The sequence below is a fragment of the Canis lupus genome, chromosome 13 (assembly GCF_011100685.1).
Source record: "Canis lupus familiaris isolate Mischka breed German Shepherd chromosome 13, alternate assembly UU_Cfam_GSD_1.0, whole genome shotgun sequence".
In the NCBI taxonomy this organism is placed as follows: Eukaryota; Metazoa; Chordata; class Mammalia; order Carnivora; family Canidae; genus Canis; species Canis lupus.
In genome coordinates this window covers 19,624,472-19,648,315 of record NC_049234.1, presented here as the reverse complement: position 1 = coordinate 19,648,315, position 23,844 = coordinate 19,624,472, and the positions used below count along the sequence as shown (strand labels likewise).

The 23,844-nt window shown below is 40.2% G+C and overlaps 1 protein-coding gene across 4 annotated transcripts in view; it reads right to left on the bottom strand.

The window, feature by feature from the left end:
• Window positions 1-9,974: 9,974 nt before the first annotated feature.
• Window positions 9,975-23,844, bottom strand: part of COL14A1 (collagen type XIV alpha 1 chain) — a 218,122-nt gene continuing 204,252 nt past the window's right edge. For 3 of the 4 annotated variants that reach the window (XM_038555416.1, XM_038555415.1, XM_038555414.1), the window contains exons 46-48: window positions 14,364-14,441; window positions 12,504-12,659; window positions 9,975-10,858 (exon numbers count right to left, since the gene is read on the bottom strand). In XM_038555416.1, the coding sequence (XP_038411344.1) occupies window positions 10,779-10,858; window positions 12,504-12,659; window positions 14,364-14,441 (314 nt within the window). In that variant the 3' untranslated portion in view covers window positions 9,975-10,778. Of the gene's footprint in view, window positions 10,859-11,095; window positions 11,683-12,503; window positions 12,660-14,363; window positions 14,442-23,844 lie in introns of those variants that run through there. The other variant, XM_038555417.1, reaches the window with a different exon arrangement.

Below are 23,844 nucleotides of genomic sequence, written 5' to 3'. Positions count from 1 at the left end.
TCTTGACCTTGCTTTTTGCACCATATATTCTATTTCTTTGCTCCATTTTGCACCAAGACTCATTCAAAGAATGGAAGATACTTGCTGTCTCCACTTTTAGCGCCTCTTTTTTTCCTTAATATTCTCAAGCTTTTGCCCTCACCATTCTACCAAAATTGTTTCTTGAAGGTCTCAAGTGACTCCCACACTTTCCATTTACCTCAGAATAAAAGCCAACATTTATACCATGGCCTACAGGCCAATATATAATCTGGCCCCCAGTGACCACTCTATTCTCATCTCTTGAAATTCTTCTTCATCTACTTGAAGCTTGGCCATGCTAAACTCCTTACTGCTTATGGAACACCTCAGGCACCTTCCTAACAAGAGCCCATGCTCTTGCCATTCCCACAGCCAGGAATGCTCCTCCTCCAGTTAGATCCCATGGCTTACTCCTTCCTCTCCTTTGGGTCCTTGCTCACATGTCACTACTCATAAAGCCTACTCTGACCAGCTTATTTAAAACTGTAGCCCTCTCCCTTCTCACCCTCAGCTCCCTCAATCCTCTTGCATTTATTTTTTTCCATAACATGTTCTTCCTATGTGTGTGTGTGTCATTTACTTACTTTTTAGGTTTATTATTTATTTTCTGTCAATCCCATTGAACAAAAGCTCAATGAGACAGCGATTTTCCTGTGTCAAGCTTGCTGATGTATTCCAAGTGCCTGAAACATGCCAGGGATAGATAGTTGTGGCTCCATGAACATATTCCCACACTTCAAATGTACATAATAACCTGGGCAAATCACAATGGTTCATACCAGTCTCCTGGACTCACATTTCTACCCTATTACATATCGCTTCTGCTCACCTATGGCTTAGCCAGAGTTATGGTGGGTGGTTCTGCAGGTTCAGACTCAACCCTGCTGGTCATGTCCTATCTCACACATATGCTAGGAACTTCTACTTTCTGTCCTATAGGACTGTTGTGCAAAGACAGTCCCCGAGGTTAGAAGTTAATACCCCAAAGCAAGGCTCACCCAATGGGAGACAGGAAGTCAGAGGAGGGAAGTTTCAGCCTCCCTCTGGATACAGCTCAATGAAGTAGCCTCTCACTCCTCAAAAGGCATGAAGGAACTAAATCCCCATAGCAGTGACCCTGATATTACATCATTATATTGGCTTTCCCTTGCTCCCCATCTCATTTGCCCACTCTGTATTTCCTTAGATCACCTCCCAAATAAACTACTTGCCCTGAAATCCTTGCTTCATCCAAAAGAACCCAAGCTAACACATACCGAAATCCATCCTTATGTTGAAGCTAAGGAGATACTTTTAACATAGAAGTTTCTTCCTATCACTCCCAAACCAAAATACTTTGTTGATCCTCCATCACCTGGCCTAAAGTCCACATGCCTTAAGTAAGGCCTATAAGACTCAGTCAGATTTTTGTAAGCTCATCCCTCCATTTTCATCTCCATCCACTTCTTTTTTGGGACTTTAAATTTCTGTCTTTCTTAGCCATTAGTAATTGCCAAACATGCATGTCCTCATGCCGCTCTATCCCATGGAATTAGCTCTCATCCATTATCCCCTACCAATCTTATTTCCACCAATGCTCATACCACCTGTTCTTTCTAGGCCTTCTTAAGTATTTCTTCTCCCTGGCTATCTCTGCCCCTGTAATACATTCAATATAACCATTGTCTTATTGTGTTATAATTGCTTATCTCTCCATTGACAAGTTGATCTTATTGAAGGCAGAGAACGTGTCTTTGTGTATTCCCATGTGGCACCATGTGTGGCTCATGGAAACCTCTAAAAGAGTGTCTGGCACACAACAGACCCATAGTCTATAATAAATATTTGTTGCATGAGTAATGGCAGCTACATTAGCTACAGCAATGCTAGCTAATATAATACGTACACATATTTTTGGGCTGTTGTTACTCTATAAAAGTTTATTTCTTGGTCATGTAACAATGTAATGCAGATGTTCCTAATCAGTCGCTGGCCTTCCACAGTCATTCTGGAACCCAATCACCTTCCATCTTATGACTCCAGCCTCCTAACAGACCTTGAAGTCCTCTGCATTCAGGTAGCAAATGGGAAAGAAGCAAGTAGACAAGAGACACACACATGTCTTAACCCCCTTGACTCAGAATTCACATATATATTTCATTGGTTGAGAACATGCCATATAGCTAGCCATACCAAGGGGAGTCTGAGCAATAAAAATCTAATTTGTCCTCAAGAAGAAGAGAATATAGTTTTGGCTGAAGCTAGCCAGTCTATAACACAGAAGCCAATAGGAAATTATCGGTACACTAGATGTAAGTGTTTCTATGGTGATCAAGGAGTTAGGAAGGTAAGAATGTAGACTTTAGTTAGTTAAGGAAAAAAAATGTATGGACAAGAAGTCCAAGATAATACAATCCTTTACAAGTAGCAAAGCAGGCAATTGCTTCCAAACACATTTGATTTTGCTGTAGTCAGTGCCTGCTTTGATAGGAATAAAAATTCAAAAAACAAGTAAATATCAAGATTCAAAAATGGTGTCCAAGCCACATTCTTTCTGGTAACCATAACTATTATTGCTCAGCTGTCTAGAAATATGACAATAGAAGCTATGAGCCTATTTCCACACTGCCAAGCTGCTGGGTTAATGGTCACTTTCCTCCCCATCCTTGAACGCTATCTTTAGCCATGCAGGTGTATTTCCAGTTCCTTTAGAAAACACACAGATACAGAATGGTAGATATCCCAGGAGAAGAAAAGTAAACATCCCCAAAGCTGTAGAATGTGAACAGACTGTTATTTCTCCCTGCACAGCCAGCACTTGCATTGTATCCATTTTTTTTTTTCTAGCTTTTCCATTGCTCTCAGTCATAAGAGCAGTGGCTCTGTCCTGGTTTGATAAAACAGGCTCGCACTTGAGAGTGGAATCGGAGATAGAACCTGTTGGCAACCCTCCAAGGACATGAGTAGGCAGCCAGTTGACAATGGAGATTTAGTTAGCAGGGCTTCTACTGGGGGTGTCCAAATCTGATAGCTGGAACATGTATCAAAAGAACCCTATCTGTGAAGTCTAATCCTTGCAGCCTCCAAACTTGCCAATTCCCAGGCACTATGTGAGCCGCACACGAGAAAGGACAGGTAAAGTAAAAACGCATGAATTTTCTAATAACTGAATTCTCTTCAATACATCTATTCAGTAACATGTTCAAACAAAAATGATATCTCATAGTGAAAGCTGAGCTGGTTAATGGTTTTGTGACATGGTTTTTAGTGCATAACAGGGATAGAATTTCATCAGGATTCACTGATTTGAGACAGATGACAGGAGAATGAAAAATGGAGATAAATGTCTTCTGTAATTACAATCCTTTTTTCTGTCGTGGTCAGTTAGTTTTGCTTTGTTACCATACAGCATTCGTTTTAGAGCTGAAGAAAAAATGGTATGTTTACTTTTCTGGATTTCATTATAAAACCTCTTTAACTTAAGTTAATGAGGATGAATTTTGCCACATGGGTCATGAATATTTTCTAATCAGTAAGATAAAATGCAATTAAACAAAGAAACAAACAACTAACAAAATATGATTACTTGTGCCAGCATGTTTTTTATTACTTAGCAAGACACAGAGAAAAAAATAAATCATTACCGACGTTTATGCATTTACAAATGCTACCAAAACAAGCAAATCATTCCACCACTCCTGGTGATGAATTTAGCCTCCTGTCCCTCTTATTTGGCTTTTTAAATTATCATTGCCTTCTATCTTTCTACGTATCCTAAAATGACTCATTTTTCATTTATTCCAAGTCATTAGTTATGATGATGATATTAAAAAGGTAATATTTTGTAAATAATAATTCTATTCTAAAATCCTTTGTGATTTTCCTATAAAGAATCTGAGAGCACATGTTTGTTGCACAATCTTTTTCATGCAATACAGAAATGTCAAACATCAGCATTTCAGTGAAATTAGCACTTGACTTAAAACACTGAAAGTTCCCCACGATCGGTACACAGGAGGTGACCACGGTTAAGCGTCTGGAGTTTACTCACCCCACTCTTTCATTATGGATAGATGAACAGAATAGTAGGTAAATATCACACGTACTGTTTGGCAATTTGTTGTTTTTTTTTTTTTCATTTAACAATACACTTGAATATCTTTTTTTTTAAGATTTTATTTATTTATTCATGAGAGACACAGAGAGAGGGAGAGAGAGAAGCAGAGACTCAGGCAGAGGGAGAATCAGGCTCCATGCAGGGAGCCCGATGTGGGACTCGATCCTGGGACTCGAGGATCACGACGTGGGCTGAAGGCGGCGCTAAACCGCTGAGCCACCCAGGGATCCTTACACTTGAATATCTTGTGTCAGCTGCATGTGTAATCAAATTATTCAGTCTGATACATAATGTAAAATTATTGCAAGTGTGTCCACATAGTTAATTTTTCTTAATGACAGAGTGATTCTAAAGAGTCTAGAAGAACCAGGACTTTGTAGCAAAGGAATTCTCTGAACCCTGAGCTTGTCTGGCAAAAATGAACCTTTTATGTCAGTATTTCCAATGCCACATCAAATCAGAATAAAAAATTATGATTTAACTAGATATTTTGGTTCATACCTTGTAAACCTCCACTCTGCATCTGAACAGCCCTTCTGTTGGGGATGGCTCAAAGAGATTAAGTCCTGCCCAGCTGCTGTAGTTTAGATTTGTCATCCTAAATCATCCCACTCTGTTTCATCCTTAAGTCTCTAATGTCTGTTCATATTGTAGTTTCTCCAGAAAAAGCAGAAAAACCTCCAAACCAACGTGCCATGCTAAACTCATTCTCTCTTTCTCTTCAAGTTTCTATCTCACTTAGTGAGATTACCGTTTGCTCCATCTCCCAAACTTGAAATCTTGAAACCATTCTTACTTTCTGCCTATGACCTCCCTTATCCCGTCAATCATCAAGTTCTGCTCATCAGACTTCCCCATCAGTTCTCAAAGCTGGCCCCCCTTCTTATCCCCACTGCACTGCTATGGTGCAGGCCCTCGCCATCTGATCTACTGCAACAGGCAGTCTGGGACACACAGGGAATGGGCCACGAGCTATGGGAACAACCAGAATTAGAATCTCTTCTTTGCCTTTTTTTCTGTATGTGTGTTAACATTGTATGTGTTACTTACCTCACGTTTGATCCTTTGTTAAAAGGAAATATTTAGCTTAACTTGTGAAAATCAACTTAATATAAGGTATCCAGAACAAAAACTAGCAAATGGAAAGTCTTCATTAAATATCTTTTTCCTTCCTTGATCCTCCCCGACACCAGTCTGTCACCATACACTGTATCAAAATCACGCTTCCAAATAAGTGCAAACAGATTGCTCATTTGCTTAGACACACACTGGTTTCCTACTGCCTTTAGGCACAAATCTGAACCTTTTAGCCTGAGATAGATCTTCCCCAATCTGGTACATATGACCTTACCTGCTTCCAATGACAGCAGAAGTGAGGAAGCTCCTATGGCTCTGTGGTCCTCTTTTCTCCATCACCCCAATCCATGGCTGACCCCATGGCAGATACTAACTACAAATCTGATGGATGCGTGCGTGCATGCATGCACAGAGAGACGGATGGGTACATGAGCTCATGAATAACTAAATTCATAGGAAGACATGACTTAAATACCTCTTCCTCACACTCTCAAATACTTACAGATCACAATTTGCAAGTCCCTATAGAAGCTGATCATTTGTTCCCAGGCATTATTCCTGTCTCCCAAGTATTATGACTAATATAGAGAAAAAACTCTTCTGCAGACAGGTTATAAATGAGACTGTGCCAGGATGAAATGATTCTACAAACATTTACTGAGCAGCTGTCAAGTGGCACTCTGTGTGCAGTTGGAGAACTCCTAAAGAATGCACACAAATAATAAGGGGGCACAGAAGTTAAAGAACTAACTAGAAAAGGGGACTGTGGTGTCATGGTTGTCAAGGTTGTCTGGGTAGTCATAGTGGCTTTCAGGGAAGGCTTCACACAGGAAGAGAAACCTGGCTGAGTTTTAGAGGTTGAGTATAAACATAAGTAGGTATTTACACTGAGGTGAGGCAGAAATGAAGGGCTTTCCAAGTGGGCAGGGGAAAAGATGAAGCAGGGCAAAGATAGAGGAACAAGAGAAAATATGCATCAGGGGTTTTGCCACTAGTTCATGTGTCTGTAGTTTGGAGACTACTTGGTTGAAAAATACATTTCAAAATAGAATAGAAAAAAAACAGGTTGAAGGATCTGTAGAAACAAAAATGAAAGAGGGAAAGAAGGAAGCGGAAAATTCTCCAGGTGATCTCATTCCTTCCCATGGCCTTTAAATGCTACCTACATGCACATGGCTCTTAAGTCTCTGACCCAGGTTATTCTCTGAAGCTCCGAATCACCTACTTAGCACCTCACACTCAATCTATCTCCTAAACTGAACCCTTCTACCTGCCTGCCCCAAATCTGTGATTCCCAAGGGATATGTGTGTCTCCATCACCCAGTCGCTCATGCCAGACATCTGGGTTATCCTAGTTATGTTCCTCTCTTCATCTCCACTCCTAATGAGTCCTGTCAATTCCACCTCTTTGGTTCAGTCCTTCACAAGCTTTCATCAGACCAGGACAATGGTTTTATTAATGTTCCCTCATTTACTGAAATCTCCTCCAACCCATTCTCCACTGTGCAACCAGAATGATCTCAAAATAGTGTTTTTCAAACTGTAGTCCACTGAGGTGCTTGGTTAAAAAAATAGAGTTTCCAACCCAGACAACTGAAGCAGTATCTTTGGGGGATTCCTCAGGATCTAGGGAACTGTACTTGAATAAGCCCTATCTCCACTCTTTACCAATATGTGAGGCAGAGTAGCCTAGAGATTAAGTGTAGATACTTTTGAGTCAGAATGCCTACATTTGATTTCTAGCTGTGTGTTCTCAGGAAGGTAACTTAATATTTCTGCACTACTATCTCTTCACCAAGATGATTAATAGTGAACTAGCTCTTGGGTTGTGTGATAATCAAATGAATTAAAACCTAAGTGGTAGCTTTTATTGCTTCTCACCAATATTTCTGGTTCTCTTCTGCTTCCTAACATGTGGGATGATTGCACTTCTTCATCCCTCTGAAGTTCAATGGGTTCATGTGATCTATGCAGACCAATAAAATGTGAGAAGTGATGTGTGTCATTTCTGGAGGAAGCTGGGGGAGATGACTTCCCATGGCCTCTTCTCTCTTCTCATATGAATCATGTGGATATGGAAGTGTCTAAGAAATTGTTGTGGATATGGAAGTGTCTAAGAAATTGTTGTTACTACAGCATAGTATAACCCAACCTCAATGGTTCAACTTTAAAGCCCTCAGATTAGCTCTGGCCTATAGTAACTGCTCCATGACAGCTGCAGAAGAGAAGTTCAGCCAAGTGGCTCTTAATTCCTAATGTCTCAAGAGCTTAACACAATATGCATCTATATCTTGGTTACAACAAGAGAGCAGGGAAACTGTCTTCCATTGTCTTGGCTCATTGTTCACACACTGCTTCTGTCTTAGATGCGATAAGGCTGGAGACCTAAGTAACTGAAGCAATGTGCCAGTTAGTAATTTAGATTTTAAGTTCCATGAGGAACAACTGATGGGTTTCAGCAGAGGAATAACATGATTGGGTGTGTGTTTTAAATTAGTGATTGACTCAATATCTAAGTCATTAACTGGCACACTGTCTAAATTGTTCCTGTCTCTAGCCTTATCTTGTTCACTTTCCTGCCACCCTGGCCTTTTAGCTCCGTGTAGCTCCGTGAACACAAACAAGCATCTTCTTGACAAATGACCTTTGTATTTGAGAAGGTCGAGTTTTGGATTCTCCTCCATGCCTTTTCTTATCTTCATGCCTCAAATATCAGGCCCTCAGAAAGGCCATCTCGTCCACCCAAATGAAAGCAGATGCTCCTTTATGTCATCTTCATATTCTTTTCTCAGCACTTTTCTTATATCTTTCATACTATTTGTCACAATTTGAGATTAATTTTGCTTGTTTAGTCACTCATTTCCTGTCTTTCTCTAGCTCTAGACAGGAAGCTCCATGAGGACAAGCTCACATTTCTCTTATTCATGTTTTTATCCTAAGAATGAAAACAGTTTCTAGTATATTAGCTTGAGATTACTTATGAGATTAGTTATGAGCAGATGGAGAGGGACAGAGGACATAGAAACGAAAGAGGGAGGACTTCCTGGAATTAAATTGAGGTTTTCCCGAATACAAAATACTACCCTAAAATGATCATTCCCCAAAGAAATTGAGAGTTTCTAATAGAAGCAATGAAAGTTCTGAACAGTAATGTTTTGCTTTATATGAGATGTTACTTTATTATTTTCAGAAACAGTATAAAATATAAATTAAGATATAAGTATACTCCTGCCAAAATAGGCAAGTCAGTAAAAATGCAATTCAAGATCCCCTTTTAACAAGGCAATGTGTTGTAACCACAAAAATCCTAAGTCTGAGTTACACCTTTTATTTTGAACATTTTACTCAAGAGAGATTTGAAATACTGGGCCCGGGATCCCTGGGTGGCGCAGCGGTTTAGCGCCTGCCTTTGGCCCAGGGCGCGATCCTGGAGACCCGGGATCGAATCCCACGTCGGGCTCCCGGTGCATGGAGCCTGCTTCTCCCTCTGCCTGTGTCTCTGCCTCTCCTTCTGCCTGTGTCTCTGCCTCTCTCTCTCTCTGTGTGGCTATCATAAATAAATAAATAAAAAATTTAAAAAAAAAAAAAAATGAAATACTGGGCCCAAGTGATGACACATTCCAAACTAATGGAACCTTCCTGTAGCTTAAATAAGCAAATTTAGACCATCAAGTAAAATCAAAGCCAAGTGTATTTGGACAACTCAAGAATGATATGAATGAATTCGAACTTCAGTGGTTTATAATTCACCTTATAACCAACTTTGAGAGTCCTCTTAGTGGCACGATATTAGACTGTGCATTTCCAAGAGCCAAGCACACAGAATACTGTCTCTACTCACCTGTTAAAAGACTAAGAAATCTGATACAAAGATATGAAGTGACTAACGACATACCCTCGTCATTTACAGAGGAGTTCTCTGAGGTGATTCTGGGCCAATCATCATGATCAACCTTGTGCAAGCTCTCTTCCTCATTGGTCCTGCTTCCTACAAGTGGAATGATGTGCCATAACTAAAAGGGAACAGCTGTTGGTTATCTGTTCACTGTCTTCTTTCATTTCCTGCGAAGGCACCAAAAAAGCTCTTTGCCTAAATCCCCAAAGGCACATAAGGATATCTTGCTGTTTGAATCATTTGGCTGGAAAGGTCTTAAATCAGATCTGTTTGGTGAGGGAGACCAAGGAAGGCCAGAAGATCTCACTAATCTAGGACAAACCCAACTTCTGGTTATAAATGACCCCATCTCTACTCTTTGAAACTAGCTGTTACTAGGGAAATGTGACAAGAAAAGGAGCATACACTAAGTTTATGAGTCTCTTCCATTTTATTTTCAACAAGCAAATAATAGAACCCAAATCCTTCTCAAATATCTAGATTTTTCCTTTGTGAGCAAAAGATACATTTTGTTAGAGTCTGTTAGGTTCAATCTCATTTTCCTTCTTCCTTTGTAGAGTTTTTCAGAACTTTTTAAAGAGCAGAAGAAAGATGGCTCTTCAGTCAAATATTGGTAAACTATTGGCTAACATTTATTTAGCACCAGTCTTAAGTCTTGTGGGTTATAAACGGATGATAAAATTCTAGCAGTCTCTTAGGCCCAGATCAACTGCTTCTTCTGTTAAGCTTCTTACTTCACCAGAATGAATGAATATATTAATGAATGAAAGAAATATTTGAATGCCTATCTAAAGGAAGCCAACTGTTGTTTTTCTGGTTAAAACTCAGCTAAGACTATAGAAGTTTAAGGTGACATTTAGAAATGCAGTAAAAAGAATCCACATCTGTTGTTTTAAAATTTTATTTGCTTATAAAAGAGAATGGAAATGGGTTTGCAAAAAACGTATCTGCATGTACAAAGTAATCCATGTAGATAAAGAGGGCGAGCCTTGGAATACTGCTAGAAAAGTTGTTCATCAAAATTGGATCTCTGCATCAGAACTGGTGGAAAGTCACTATTTTACATATCAAACCACTGAAAAACTAAAATCTATTTTTAAAATCACCAAATTCAAAAAGGTTATATTCTAATACATATTCTTAGATACCAGTAAAATGAGGTACCAAGTGATCTCAGAGCTGGACAGATCAGTTAATCAAGAGGTAGTTTCTCTAATAATATCCCTTTTTCTTTTTAGCACGGCCATAGGAGATAGGGATAAATGGCATAATCTTCAAATCTCTTTAAATCTTATTCTCCTAGGGCCCCATTTCCTTTGAATACAATCATAGCTGTCTTGATGCATTTTAGGACTTGAGATCATCTAACACAGAAAAGATTCCAGAGTTCAAAAAAAAAATTTTTTTTTTTTGCCAATTTTTCTTTGAGCACTCTTCTCTGGAAAAACAAATAATCTGGCGTGACATTAAAATAACAAAGAAAAATAAATCCTGTGGTGTCATAGATTAAGGGGATTTTTTAAAAATATAATTTTTGTTAATAATAACAATATTAACAATATCCAAGGAGGAGATTTAGGTTGATGAAACAAGCCCCCAAAAGGTAGCATACAAACCACATAATGACATTCTTCTTGAATAAGTTTCTCTGAGTTCTTGTAGTTGGTCTTCAACTTTGTTCTGAGGCTATCAGATCCCTGAGCCCCACAGTTCCATGGCTTCCAGTTCATCTTGGACAGGAGTGAATTCCGGTTGATCAGGATGGGGAGCTAGAGAGGAAGAGTGGGGTGGGGACTTGATAGGACCCAGGAACCATAAATTGATATTCTCCCCTCATATGGGTCCATAAGAGACATAGATTTGGTCAATAAACTACAAAGAAAGCCTGCTTGGGTGGAAAAGTGGCTACCTCTACCCACCATGCCGCTTGCACCTTCCCCATGAGATTTCAGATGGTTAGTAAAGGAAGGGACAGATACATTACAGAAATTGTTAGAAAACTGGAATCACAGCCATCTGCTTAAATAGTATGTGTTTTATTTACAAAAGGAACCCTGAATCTCAGCAGAATTATAACAGAAAAATAAATTTTCAAAACTGATCTCTTGTTAGGAACCCATCACCAGGGGACGATCGGGAAGGGAGGGCATCCAAGGAGAATGGAGAGTAGGGTGGTCAGGAAGAAAGATGCCCCTCCATCTCGTGTGGGGACAGGAAAGAGGAGAAGGCACATTTAAACAACTATTACTGAGCCTTCGTGTAGAAAGTTTGGGCTAGATTCTCAGTACACAGTGATATACCTATATCCAGGCTGATACAGAGCAGTCAGTTTCTACTGCAGTGGACACTTGTGCTCTGGTTAAGTTCCAGGACTATCAGTGTATGTGTTTGGAGCAGGGAGGGCAAGAGATGTGACAGTGGGCAGGTGGGGAAGCAGGTGAGGCAGGGAAGCGGAGTGCCCATTGTTAGGGGAGGGGGCTGGGTGGCGGTGGTCAACAGGACAGTTCTGTATCCGCAGCCAATTGCCCAGGCCAATGTAATCAGAGTGGAGGAGTTCCACTTCAGTGCTGGTAATCATTGTAAGGGATCAGATCTTAATAAGGGACAGGGAGATTTGAGAGAACAGGGAGGGAAGAGATGAACAGAGAAAAACACATCAGCAAAACTCTGACCAGTTCCTCTGGCAAATAAGGTTAAATTTCTCCTAAAGTAGAACGCTTAAATTTTTTTGACTAAGAAGTTTATTGCCCCAAAGCAGACTCTGAACATCTCTCTCGATGCTTCCAAGAGTGACTATGTCAGAAAACGTCCCATTGCACAACTCGCCGACATGCAGGCTGCAGATGTTTGTAGGAAACATTATCTTTCACAATCTCAGGCCAGTAGTTAGTAATGAGGCAGATATAGCATGGCCACTCTTGTTCCTTCTTAAAACTATCTTTGGTCATGAAATGGTGGACATGTGACGGGCAGGATGTCACCCAAAAGAATCTAGGGGGCCCTCCACATTAGGGGAAAGTTCTAAGTTGTAGGCTTTTCCAGAACAAGAGTAAAAGATGACAGGGCATCACAACCACACCCAGAAGTAACAGAATGTTGGGCCTCCCCCCAAAAGTTCAAACATGTCCCCCAATGATCAGATATGAGGTTGGAGACCTAATTAGTGTGGATTGCCATTTGTAAACAAGGAAGATTTAGTGGTGTTATTATTTTCATTTTCCTCTTAAGGTCTTAAAGGGGTAACTTTTATAGTAAATTTGCACTTTACAGAAGAGTCTCTGGATAACTTAAGGTAATGAGGCATTCAAGTTCTGCTTCCCTCCCTGAATTGGTCTACTGTTCATTGCACCCTCATCATTATGGTTCTAACCATAGTGAAACATTGCTCAAAGCCCATGAGAGGCTGGCACTCACCTCCTACGCCATAGGCAGAACACGAAGAGGGGTCGCAGTATCCAGGCTGGCCAGAAGGACCCTGTGGTCCAGGTACCCCCAGGTGACCAGGTGGACCCCTGGGTCCAGGAGATCCAGGGGGCCCAGGGCTTCCTGGCCGACTCTCCCCTGAAGGTCCTACAAAGCACCCACAAATGAAAACAGTTGGTCTTTTACCATCACAGAGTGAACTTTGAGACTACCAACAAGTAAACTAACTCTTAAAAGGAACCACCTCATGCTTTCTTAACAATTAGGATAATATGTCTTTCTCTGCTTATTGAATTTTTATTCCACAATTGGATTTCCTGGATAGAAGATCATACTGTAATCATACATTCTCCTGAAGAAGATTTTCATTCAGCTCAGGAAACTGGAAAGCAAAATGTATTCTTTTCTGTCACCTCCTGGACATTAAAGGGTAAAGAAGATGCCACTGTCAGCCTGGTTTTCTTTATGGAGCTTCTGTTTCCTAATGCAGCTCCTTATGAATGCAGCGTACAGGCATGCATGGGCGTGCGTGCACACACACACACACACACTCTCTCTCTCTCTCTCTCTCTCACTCAATCTCAGCCTCATAATCTGTACTGCTTTATAGCCCCAGGCAACTGAAATAAATTAGCCTGCGTGTGAAATAAATTATCCTGCAAGAGAAAAAGGAAGAGTCTGAAATCGGATCTAAAACACTAATCCAAAATTTCTTTAGGCTATCTATATCAGTTGAGAACTTAGACTGAGTGAAAATAGGAAGGAGATTAAAATTTTTGTGGTTTTAGGAAGTGTATCAGGCTGGGTGTTTTTCTTTGTTTTTATGGTTTTTTTTTAGACCTAGATTCCAATAGTATTTAAAAGGCATTCTTCAACCCAAAATGATATTCTTTAACTAGAATCTAAATGAAAACGAGGAACAAGTATCTTCTTGTTCCTAAATATCTGAAAAGGGTTGGAACTCTAAGTAGATCCAATCCCATTCAATCAGCACTCACCAACCATCTTTCTATGTAACATGTGATGCTAGACCAGCTTCTCACACAAGCCCTTAGTGATAGGAGCATTTATGCTCAAAGTGAATCTTTTCCATTAGGAATGCCTTCCAGGAAAAGTACTTTCCAAAATCATAAGGTTGGAAAGAAAAAATCTGCAAGCGCTTGATTCTGTGTGGCTAAAACTGAATTACAAATGTCCAATAGGACTGCACATTTACAATTCTAATAATGAGGATGATAATCTGGACACCATTAAAAAGCACACAGTAATACACACAATACTCAAAACTGACACAAAACTCAATCAGTAAGGCTGCCACGGTGGCAGAAACTAAGAGTGTTTATCAAGTATCCATGTGTTCCTCTCTATGTGGAACCTCCCGTGTGGTTCAAATGAGACAGTGTGGCTAGTTCCAGCCAGTGAAATATGCATCTGTCATTGTCCATTTAGGAAGGTGAAGGTTGATGTGCCTCCTTTATTTTCCTGGAGGCCTTTTGTCCCAGAATGGGGAAAAGCCACCTCACCCACATCAAACTTTGGGGGAGTATAAAATAAACTTTTATTATGTCAATCTGTTAAGCATTTGGGATTGATTTATTACTACAGCATAGCTTAGCATGGCCTAACTCATGAAGCCAATAGGATCCCAGAATATGCTATAGGCTTTTGAGGCTTCTGTACTGGAAGGATCATCACTTGACAAACTCGCCTTCCAATGAAATGAGTGAGAAATACAGCCATTCTGGTAAGATACAGGATGTAATATGGCCATTTTCCTCACTTGTGATGTCAGGTAAATATAAAGCTTTAGGATTTCCATCTTGCAGTTTCCTGTTAGGTAGGAAGATTTACCTGCTGGTCCAGGGGGGCCTCTTGGACCTTGGGTTCCAATGCCTGGATTTCCTTTTTCTCCCTTGACACCAGTTAGACCTGTTAAAAAAAAAAAAAAAAAAGGAAAGAAAGAAAAAAAGAAAAAGTCCTTAAAATAAAATCTAGGTAAAATCTTTCAAAAGGACCTCTCTGGTAAAGATCATGATGTGGGTTGGTTTGGGGTTATGGTTACCAGGGGGCTTTTAAATTAAATTCTGACACTGAATTATGTACAACCACATATAGAAGGCTGGTTCTGTAGCAGAGCATGTTGTCCATATTTGCAAGACTGCAAGTTTATCCACCTTCCTACCGAAGTGGTTCAGCCTGCCAGGAACCGGCCGGTGTCTTTACACGCACCAGGCCATTAGATGTATGCAGTTGGCACTCCACAGTCACACAATAGAAATCACAAGTGAACATGTCTAACATTTTCCTTTTGGTCCACCCTGTAATGTATCTGCAAAAGGCATGAATTATAATTAGGCAGCAAAGTTTTGAAGAGCGTGAGTTTCCATTAAAAACTTGGAAGCTTCAGGAAGGCCTGTGTTTGATTTGGCTGATTCAGCCCCATAAAAATCTAAACCTATTCATGTTTCTTTTCCACTGAGTGGACTCCTTATTCCAAATACTTTACAGTGCTATTAACAAACTATACATTTTCAGAGGCAAAAAAAATAAAGAAACATATACTCTGACACCTCATCATCCAAACAACTTCTATCACAAGACTGCTGGACAGGTGAGAACATGCTGTACTGAGGCCCACCAGTCCAAGAGAGCGTTGCATCAGATCGGGGGCTGGGTTACCCAGGCTCACATCACAGAAGGTCTCTGGTGCCTGTTTTTCATATACAACAATGCTTTGAAGTAGCAGAATGCAGAAATGCATCTGTGTGTAATTACACTTACAAAGAAATTATGTGTGAATTGGCAAAGCCTGGAATGAAACATAAATAAGTGACAATAACCAATTTGATAGGTGGCAGGCATGCAAGTAATTTAAAATGTTTAAAATTACAAATAACTTTTCGCTTTTACTAAAGGCAGTGCATATTCACTATAGACAAATTAAGAGATACAACAACAAAGATTCCAGCCCTTGAAAAGAATCACTTTTAACATCTTGGTTTACATCTTCCAGAAAGAAAGGCGTTTATGTAGTATTTGCGATGGGAATAGTTGGAAAAAAAAAAAAAGACTGGTGAGCAACTGGCACTTTTTTTCTACACTGCAAGCATAATGGCTATCCCTTGATATGAACGTTGGTGTCTGCTGTGTTCCTTGGGATCACCTTTTGGGGTCAAGGTATACTTGGCACCTTTAAAAAAAAGTCCTCCTTCTTTGTTGGTGGTCCTCAGGGTTGTTCCACCCCGTTATGCTTCCCCAACACTCATGCCTATTGCACATGGCGTCAGTGGTATATTCTGAGCTCACAAGACAATAGTACTATAGAGAGAGACAGGGCACTGACCACTGAGCTGCAATGACCTCCTGTTTTGGGTCTGACTCTTCTCTTAGGAAACCATAAGGAAGACAGTGGTTTCTCAAAAGCAAAAATACAATTTCATCTGAGCTTAAAAAGCACACAACATACTCAGACTAATTAACATGTAATGCTCAATTGCCAATCAAGTTGTTCAGAGAGAAAAGCACCCTGGGTACATCTACCAGATACTACCTAATCAGCTACTAGTTTTGCCATTAGTTTAGTAGCTAATTGGAATAAGTACTTTTTAGCTGGTAGGTGTTCTCTCAGTTGCAAATGTGCACTACCATGCTTTTGGGAATTTGGTAGAAACTGCCTCTTCTTCTGTTTGAATGAGAGTCACTTTCCCCACTGGGAACCACTAATTTTTAAAGAATTAGAACACAATAAAATATACAGATGACTAATGGCAGGCTGCTCGTGATTAAGTGTGTGGTGACTCAGAGGCCTCCCGTGACCTTATGGTACTCAAGGATCAACATTAACAACATTAACAACATGGCTTCTCAATGATCATCCGTAGTAGGAGATGCAGTTGATTAGGAATGAATAGGACATGCAGGAAAGTATTCTTAGGAATAATTCTCTGATAAGAGTTTCTTGACTTTTCTGTTGGTTCTTCATTAAGAAAGCAAAAGGTGAGGAAGACTGGGGAGTAGGAAATCTGGTTGTTTTAATTTTCTAGTTATGTAGAGAAGAGCAAGTGGCATTTGATATGCACCCCAATGTTTATAGCAGCAAAGTCCACAATAGCCAAACTATGGAAAGAGCCCAAATGTCTATCGACAGATGATTGGATAAAGAAAATGTGGTGTACATATATATATACATTGAAATACTACTCAGCCATCAAAAAATGAAACCTTGCCATTTGCAAGGATGTAGATGGAACTAGAAGATACTACGCTAAGCAAAATAACTCAATCAGAGAAAGACAGTTATCATATGATCTCATTCATATGTGGAATTTAAGAAACAAAACAGAGGACGATAGCGGAAGAGAGGAAAAAATAAAATAAGACAAAATCAGAGAGGGAGACAAACCATAAGAGACTCTTAATCATAGGAAACAAACAGGGTCGCTGGAGGGGAAGTGGGTGGGGGGATGAGGTAACTGAGTGATGGACGTTAAGGAGGGCATGTGATGTAATGAGCACTGGGTATGATATAAGACTGAGGAATCACTGAACTCCACCTCTGAAACCAACAATACATTATATGTTGATTAATTGAATTTAAATTTTAAAAATGAACTAATAAAAAATGTTGATACTACCCAAAGCAATCTACAGATTTAATGCAATCCTTTCAAAAAACTACCAGGGAACTAGGGAAAATTAGCAAACAATCCTAAAATGTGTATGAAACCACAAAAGACCCTAAATAGCCAAAACAATATGGAAAAAAGAAAAAAAAAAGACTGGAGGTGTCACAATTCCAGAATTCAAGTTATGTAACTAAGTCATAGTAATCAGAACAGTAGGTGTTTGGCACAAAAATAGACACCTAGGTCAATGGAACAGAAAACCCAGAAATAAACTCACAATTATATGGTCAATTAATCTCTGACGAAGCAGGAAAGAATATCCAATGGAAAAAAGACCATCTCTTCAACAAATGGTGTTGGGGAAACTGGACAGCAGCATGCCAAAGAATGAAACTGGACCACTTTCTTACACCCTACACAAAAATAAACTCAAAATGAACTAAAGACCTAATGTGAAACCATAAAAATCCTAGAAGAGATCACAGGCAATAATTTCTCTGACATTGGCCATAGTAACATTTTTCTATATATGTCTCATGAGGCAAGCAGGTTGGGAAATAAAAGCAAAAATAAACTGTTGGGACTACATCAAAATAAAAAGCTTCTGCATAGCAAAGGAAACAATCAACAAAACTGAAAAGCAACCTATGGAATGGGAGGAGATATTTACAAATGACATATCTATGATTCAGGGTTAGACTTAGGAATCTTTCCAAATTTCTAAAATGTAAAAAGCAATGTAGATATGAAAGATATTATCTGTGAGATGTTAAGATTAAAAATATTACTAAAACTAAGAGCCATACTGTAAAAAAAAAAAAAAAAAAAAAAAGTAGGAGGGAAGAGTCTGGCAAAAATATTCCAGCCTCTCAAAATGTCTTGAAAAAATTCTAAGGATGTAATTATATTAACAGAGAATTTTAGATTTTATTATCCTTGAAATGAAGATCTGTTCCAACTACACACAGGCTAATAGATTAATATTTGTCCATGTGTTCACTTACGGTTCTGAGACTGAAGGAACATTCATGTCCACATAAAATGTCCATTTTTTGTAAATCTTTTTCTTAGAATAAAAAAAGTCATGTTGAAAATCAATAATTAAGTACCTAAGATGAGGACTGAAATTAAGGGCTAGACTTAGAGACTCTGAGGTCTCTAAAATTAGGTCTGCATTTTTGACAAGCCTATAAGCCATGATTAAAAGGAAACAAAATCAAATGTCCGAAAATGCTAGCCTGTCTTCTAAGATGTCAGAGGGCATTGGAACCTGGGCATAGTCAGTCTTTACAGACTAAATGCAGTCATCACCCATAATAAGGGCCTCCCCCATCAATCCCTTTGTGAAGACTGAAGGTGGAGCCATTTGGTGTTGAGATGGAGTCACCAGAGCCAACTGCAAGCATCCTCTCCACAAAGGCACTGGGACTCCTGAGTGCACAGGATACCCATCCTTCTGAAACACCCTTTTCACATTGGCTATCTCTATAAATACTTATTCTTCAAGACCCAACTCAAGGCTTCTCTGAAACCATAATGAGCAGAAGCACACTGAATTCAAGAGGACAAGAATTATCGATCTGATTCATGGCTATATCCCTGACACTGCTAGGGTGTTTTCCACATAGTATGAAACTCTGGGAAACGAACTAGGGGTGGTAGAAGGGGAGGAGGGCGGGGGATGGGAGTGAATGGGTGACGGGCACTGGGGGTTATTCTGTATGTTAGTAAATTGAACACCAATAAAAAATAAATTAAAAATAAACTTACAGATATTTACTGAGTGAATGAATGAATGAATGAATGAATGAATGAATTCCCTGATTCCATACTGTTCATGCTTCCTCTGGCACCTACCCCATTGCACTGCTTGTCCTCACGTTCCCCTAGCCTAAGATTAGAAGCCTGATGATAGCAGGGATCACGTCTTACCTATCATTAGTGTTGAATCCAAGGTGAACCTCACACATAGTAGGTGGCCCAGTAAGTACTACAAGCCTAACTGAATGATTAAATGTCTACGCCGACATACAGCTGACCATTAAAAGCAAGTACGACCTTTGAAAGATCAACAAACAAAATTCCTTACCCTGGAGCTTTGCTTTTTTACTTTCACATGCCTAGCTAATGGGAACACTGCTTTTTCTAACAAGTTCCTTGTGTGGCAGTCTCAACTGCTAGTGTTTTTTTTTTTTTTTTTTAAGATTTATTTATTTATTTATTTATTTATTTATTTATTTATTTATTTATTTATTTATGATAGACATTGAGAGAGAGAGAGGCAGAGACACAGGCAGAGGGAGAAGCAGGCTCCATGCAGGGAGCCCGACTTGGGACTCGACCCCGGGACTCCAGAATCGTGTCCTGGGCCAAAGGCAGGCGCCAAACTGCTGAGCCACCCAGGGACCCCCTGCTAGTGTTTCTTAGAGATGAACATAATGGATCAAAATTAAGTTTCTGCCATTTCTAAAAACTGAGCATAGCTGATATAAGTGAAGCTCTTACTAAAAATATAGATTCAACTATCTTTTCTTTTAAGTAACCAACAATATTTGGGATAATCAGACAGACTATTATTATTCATCCACTCATCTGTTCTTTCTTTTAAAAATGTTTTAATAGATTTATTTTTTTTTTGTGGGCAGTTTTATATTCACAGTAATGCTGAATGGAAAGTAAGAGATTTCCCATATACCTCCCACCCCTACATGTGCATCATCAACATCCCCCATCAGAGAGGTACCTATGTCATATTCATTCCTTTTTTAGGCTCTCATTAGAAACCATTTCAGAGCTACCTGATTCTCCTTTACCAACAGCCTAACAGTGACCCTCCAATATTTTCTTTTAGTGTATACAAAGGCAGAGACCTGTTCTCATTATATTCCCAGTTCCAGGCACATACTAAGGCATTCAAGAAATATGAGTCAAATAAATGAATGAGTGAAATATTAAGTCCAATTGTAAACTTTGACAAACCAAGAATGTGGCTAGTCAGTTCATTTAAGTTCAGTTAAGCCTATAAACTACCTCAGCAGATTTTTTTAAAAAGATTTTATTTATTTATTCATGAGACAGAGAGAGAGAGAGAGAGGCAGAGACACAGGCAGAGGGAGAAGCAGGCTCCACGCAGGGAGCCCGACGCAGGACTCGATCCCAGGTCTCCAGGATCATGCCCTGGGCCAAAGGCGGTGCTAAACTGCTGAGCCACCCGGGCTGCCCACCTCAGCAGATTTTAAACACTAGATGCTTGACATGTGTGAGCTCATTTAGGCTTCATAAGAACCAAGAGGGCGGGCAATACTATTACTCGAAAAGGAGGCTGTGATACCTGCCCTTAGCTAGGAAGAAACAGAGCCAAGATTTCAACCCAGGCAGGCTGGTGCTGAAGCCCAGACACTGAACCACTGCCCTCCTTGCCTTTTCATCCCAAGTGGGCAGGCCACATCTCTTGCCTTGCTCTTTGTAGTTGAGGCTTCCTGAACTGCCTGCCGAGCCAGTCTGCACATTCTCTCCAGCCCCGTGCTCAGGAATCAGCCCTGTGGTTATCACATTTCCTCAGCTTACTTCCCTCAGTTGGCATTCTTGTCCTCTGCTCTGAGTAACATTCAAGGTTGATTTTTAGAGGATCTCTCCTGCTCACGCTGACTACATGTCTAGCATCTGGCACTTGGTTGTCCATTTCCTATTTTCTTTGGCCTGTTTGTCTCTGAATAGAGAAGTTTTACTCATTTTTTCTGCCTCCTGACCACACCAAGCACTGCACACTGGAGTCTTATGCTACTCGATGGAGCACAGTTATTCTCTTGATCCCAGACATTTTGAGCAACTCTCAGGATTTATGCCCAGGCAGATATGCAAAGCCTGGGCAATGCTTTCATTGTAACCATACCAAAAAGGCACAGAAACAGTGAGACAGAGCTTCAGCTATGTTATTATATTGTCTGTTACCTAGGAAATGCTGACAATGAATGGCAAGCACAGTCTGTTTTCCATTCAAAATATGTTTGAAGCACTACTAGAAGCAAGGTCCTGGACAGGTACCTAGCTACAAAGTGACAGATTAATTGGACATAAATCACTAAATACTTGGTGCAATTTTCCAGAGTCTGCTCTTTCTACATTTTGGGCCTGTAGCATTAGTACCAGCATGTGGGACTCCATGTTTTGGCTAAGGTCTAGGTTAAGGGGGTTAAGATTGGAAAATAAATGACTGTTTCAAATGCAAAGAAACTTTGCAAACCATTGTTAAGGATTCCTATTCTTATTGTCTTTTTTTATAAAATAACTGCCCATCTCCTATGACAGTATAATTCAGGATTTAGGGAAAGATAAAATATTCTAGATTGTTCAGGCAGAGAGAATTTAATCCAGAGACTTGTTTATATGGGTGATAGAAGGACTTAGAAGACAATTAAAGATGATGAGGCAACCGATAAATTAGCAAGAGCAGGAAGTCATTCTCATCTTTAGGAGCACAGTCGAAAGATGAATGGATAAAGAAGATGTGGTTTATGTATACAATGGAATATTCCTCAGCCATTAGAAATGACAAATACCCACCATTTGCTTCAACGTGGATGGAACTGGAGGGTATTATGCTGAGTGAAATAAGTCAATCGGAGAAGGACAAACATTGTATGTTCTCATTCATTTGGGGAATATAAATAATAGTGAAAGGGAATATAAGGGAAGGGAGAAGAAATGTGTGGGAAATATCAGAAAGGGAGACAGAACATAAAGACTCCTAACTCTGGGAAACGAACTAGGGGTGGTAGAAGGGGAGGAGGGCGGGGGTGGGGGTGAATGGGTGACGGGCACTGAGGGGGGCACTTGACGGGATGAGCACTGGGTGTTATTCTGTAGGTTGGTAAATTGAACACCAATAAAAAATAAATTTATTATTTAAAAAAAAGGGACAATGGAAAGAAATGGTGTGACTGGAGCCCAGAACCTAGAGTCTTCTGGTAGGGTCTAGAACCAGAGAGAGAGACTTCAAGTGGCAGCAGGAACCTATGTCAGGGTTGTCACCACAACTGGAATTACTGGGGAAGCAGGGGTTGGAGTGAGCGGAGAATTATCCTGACTTCTCTTTGAACCCTCTAACCCTCCTTAATGCCTCCCATTGGCTCAGCCTTCCCAGGAGCAGGGTCAAGAGAGCCTGGAAAGGCAGTGATGCACAGCTAAAGGACGGAAGAACAGCTGACTGAAGGGAAATTGCCTGGTCCTGCCCCAATATCAGGCTCTGAGTGTTCTGAGTCAAAAGCACCCTCTCTCACCATGCAGTAGAGAAATGGACAAGCGGAGAGCTATAATGCAGCGTGAGAAGAGCTACAATAAAATATGAAAGCACAGAATTGAGGCATCTGTGGAGAATCACAGGGGGCTTTCCAACAGAGCTGACCCTTGAAGTTAAGTCTTGGAGGACAGGCATTAGCCACACAGAGAAGGGCAGATGGAAGTGCATGCACCAAGTCTTGCAAGTAAAAGAGAACTGGGCATGCCTGGGGAACAACAACAGGTTTGGCAGGACTGTGTAGTACCAGGTTGGGGCAGAGTAAGTAGCTAGTCTAGGCTAGGTCATGACACGCTAAGGAGTTTGGATACGGCCCCTTACGTGCACAGGCCCCTTCAACACCATCTACCTAATTTTTTTGTGTGTAACTTCACACTCTCTTTCTTAAAGAGGAGCTCCAAACTGTCTGAGCCTCAGTCCCCATAAAACCTGAACCTGGCCCTGCTGGGTGCTACAAAGCAATACAATTACTTATGGTGGACTGAAAAAATCCTGCAGAGCTCAACTCCACCAATAAACACTGAGCTCATCCCAGAGAAAAGCCAGAGGAAAACATGTCGAATCATTAAGTAGAGCTATCCAGTGGTCAAAGGAACCACTTCCAGATCAAGATCAAGACAATGGGATGTTTTGCACTTTAGGTTTTTCTATCAGTTAGAGACATGGTAATATTGGCAGGAGGTCCTTTGGTCTTTTGACCACACACATCTAACTTAGACACACCGACCTCTGGGCAGTGAGAGAGAAGGAAGTGCAGCAAGGAGAAGGGAGGTAAAAGGGGCAGGATGGAGGCTGTAAAGGGAGAATGGATTAGAGAGGAAAGAGGAGGAGAAGGAGGATCCCTCATCAGCACACACCAGCCCCTCTGTAGTCACCTACAGGTTGTTCACTCCTGCAGGTGTATGGCAAAAATGAACAGTGATTAAGTCTGGGACCAGAAATCGTGGACTTTCGTCCACACAGTTTTGCAAACTGATGCTATGATCCTAAGGGTACATAATAAGAGCATCAGACCAAACAGCCATCTACCAGTGTTAGCTCCAAAGTATTGACTGATCCCCCTTCAATGCCATTGTATTATTTCCAGCATGCACTGTTAGGAAAATTATAAATAATTCAAAGTGAACAGAAAAATGAGCTGATTTCTATGGCTTCAAAAATGAATATTTCAGGTTCAGCATGAATATTCAAGCAGTCAATGATATTTAAATTAGAGTTTGGTCTGCTTTCCATTCCTTGCCGAAATGAAAAGCGATCTGATGCTCTCTACTTTTGGAAAGGAAGAGAACTGTGTCAGGGCACTGTGATAAGGCCAGAGTCTTCAGAGTTTAAAACAAAATGCATTATGACCAACAACCCTTCATAATAAGCATGAAGAATACACTATTAAGATAAATACATCTTATATCTA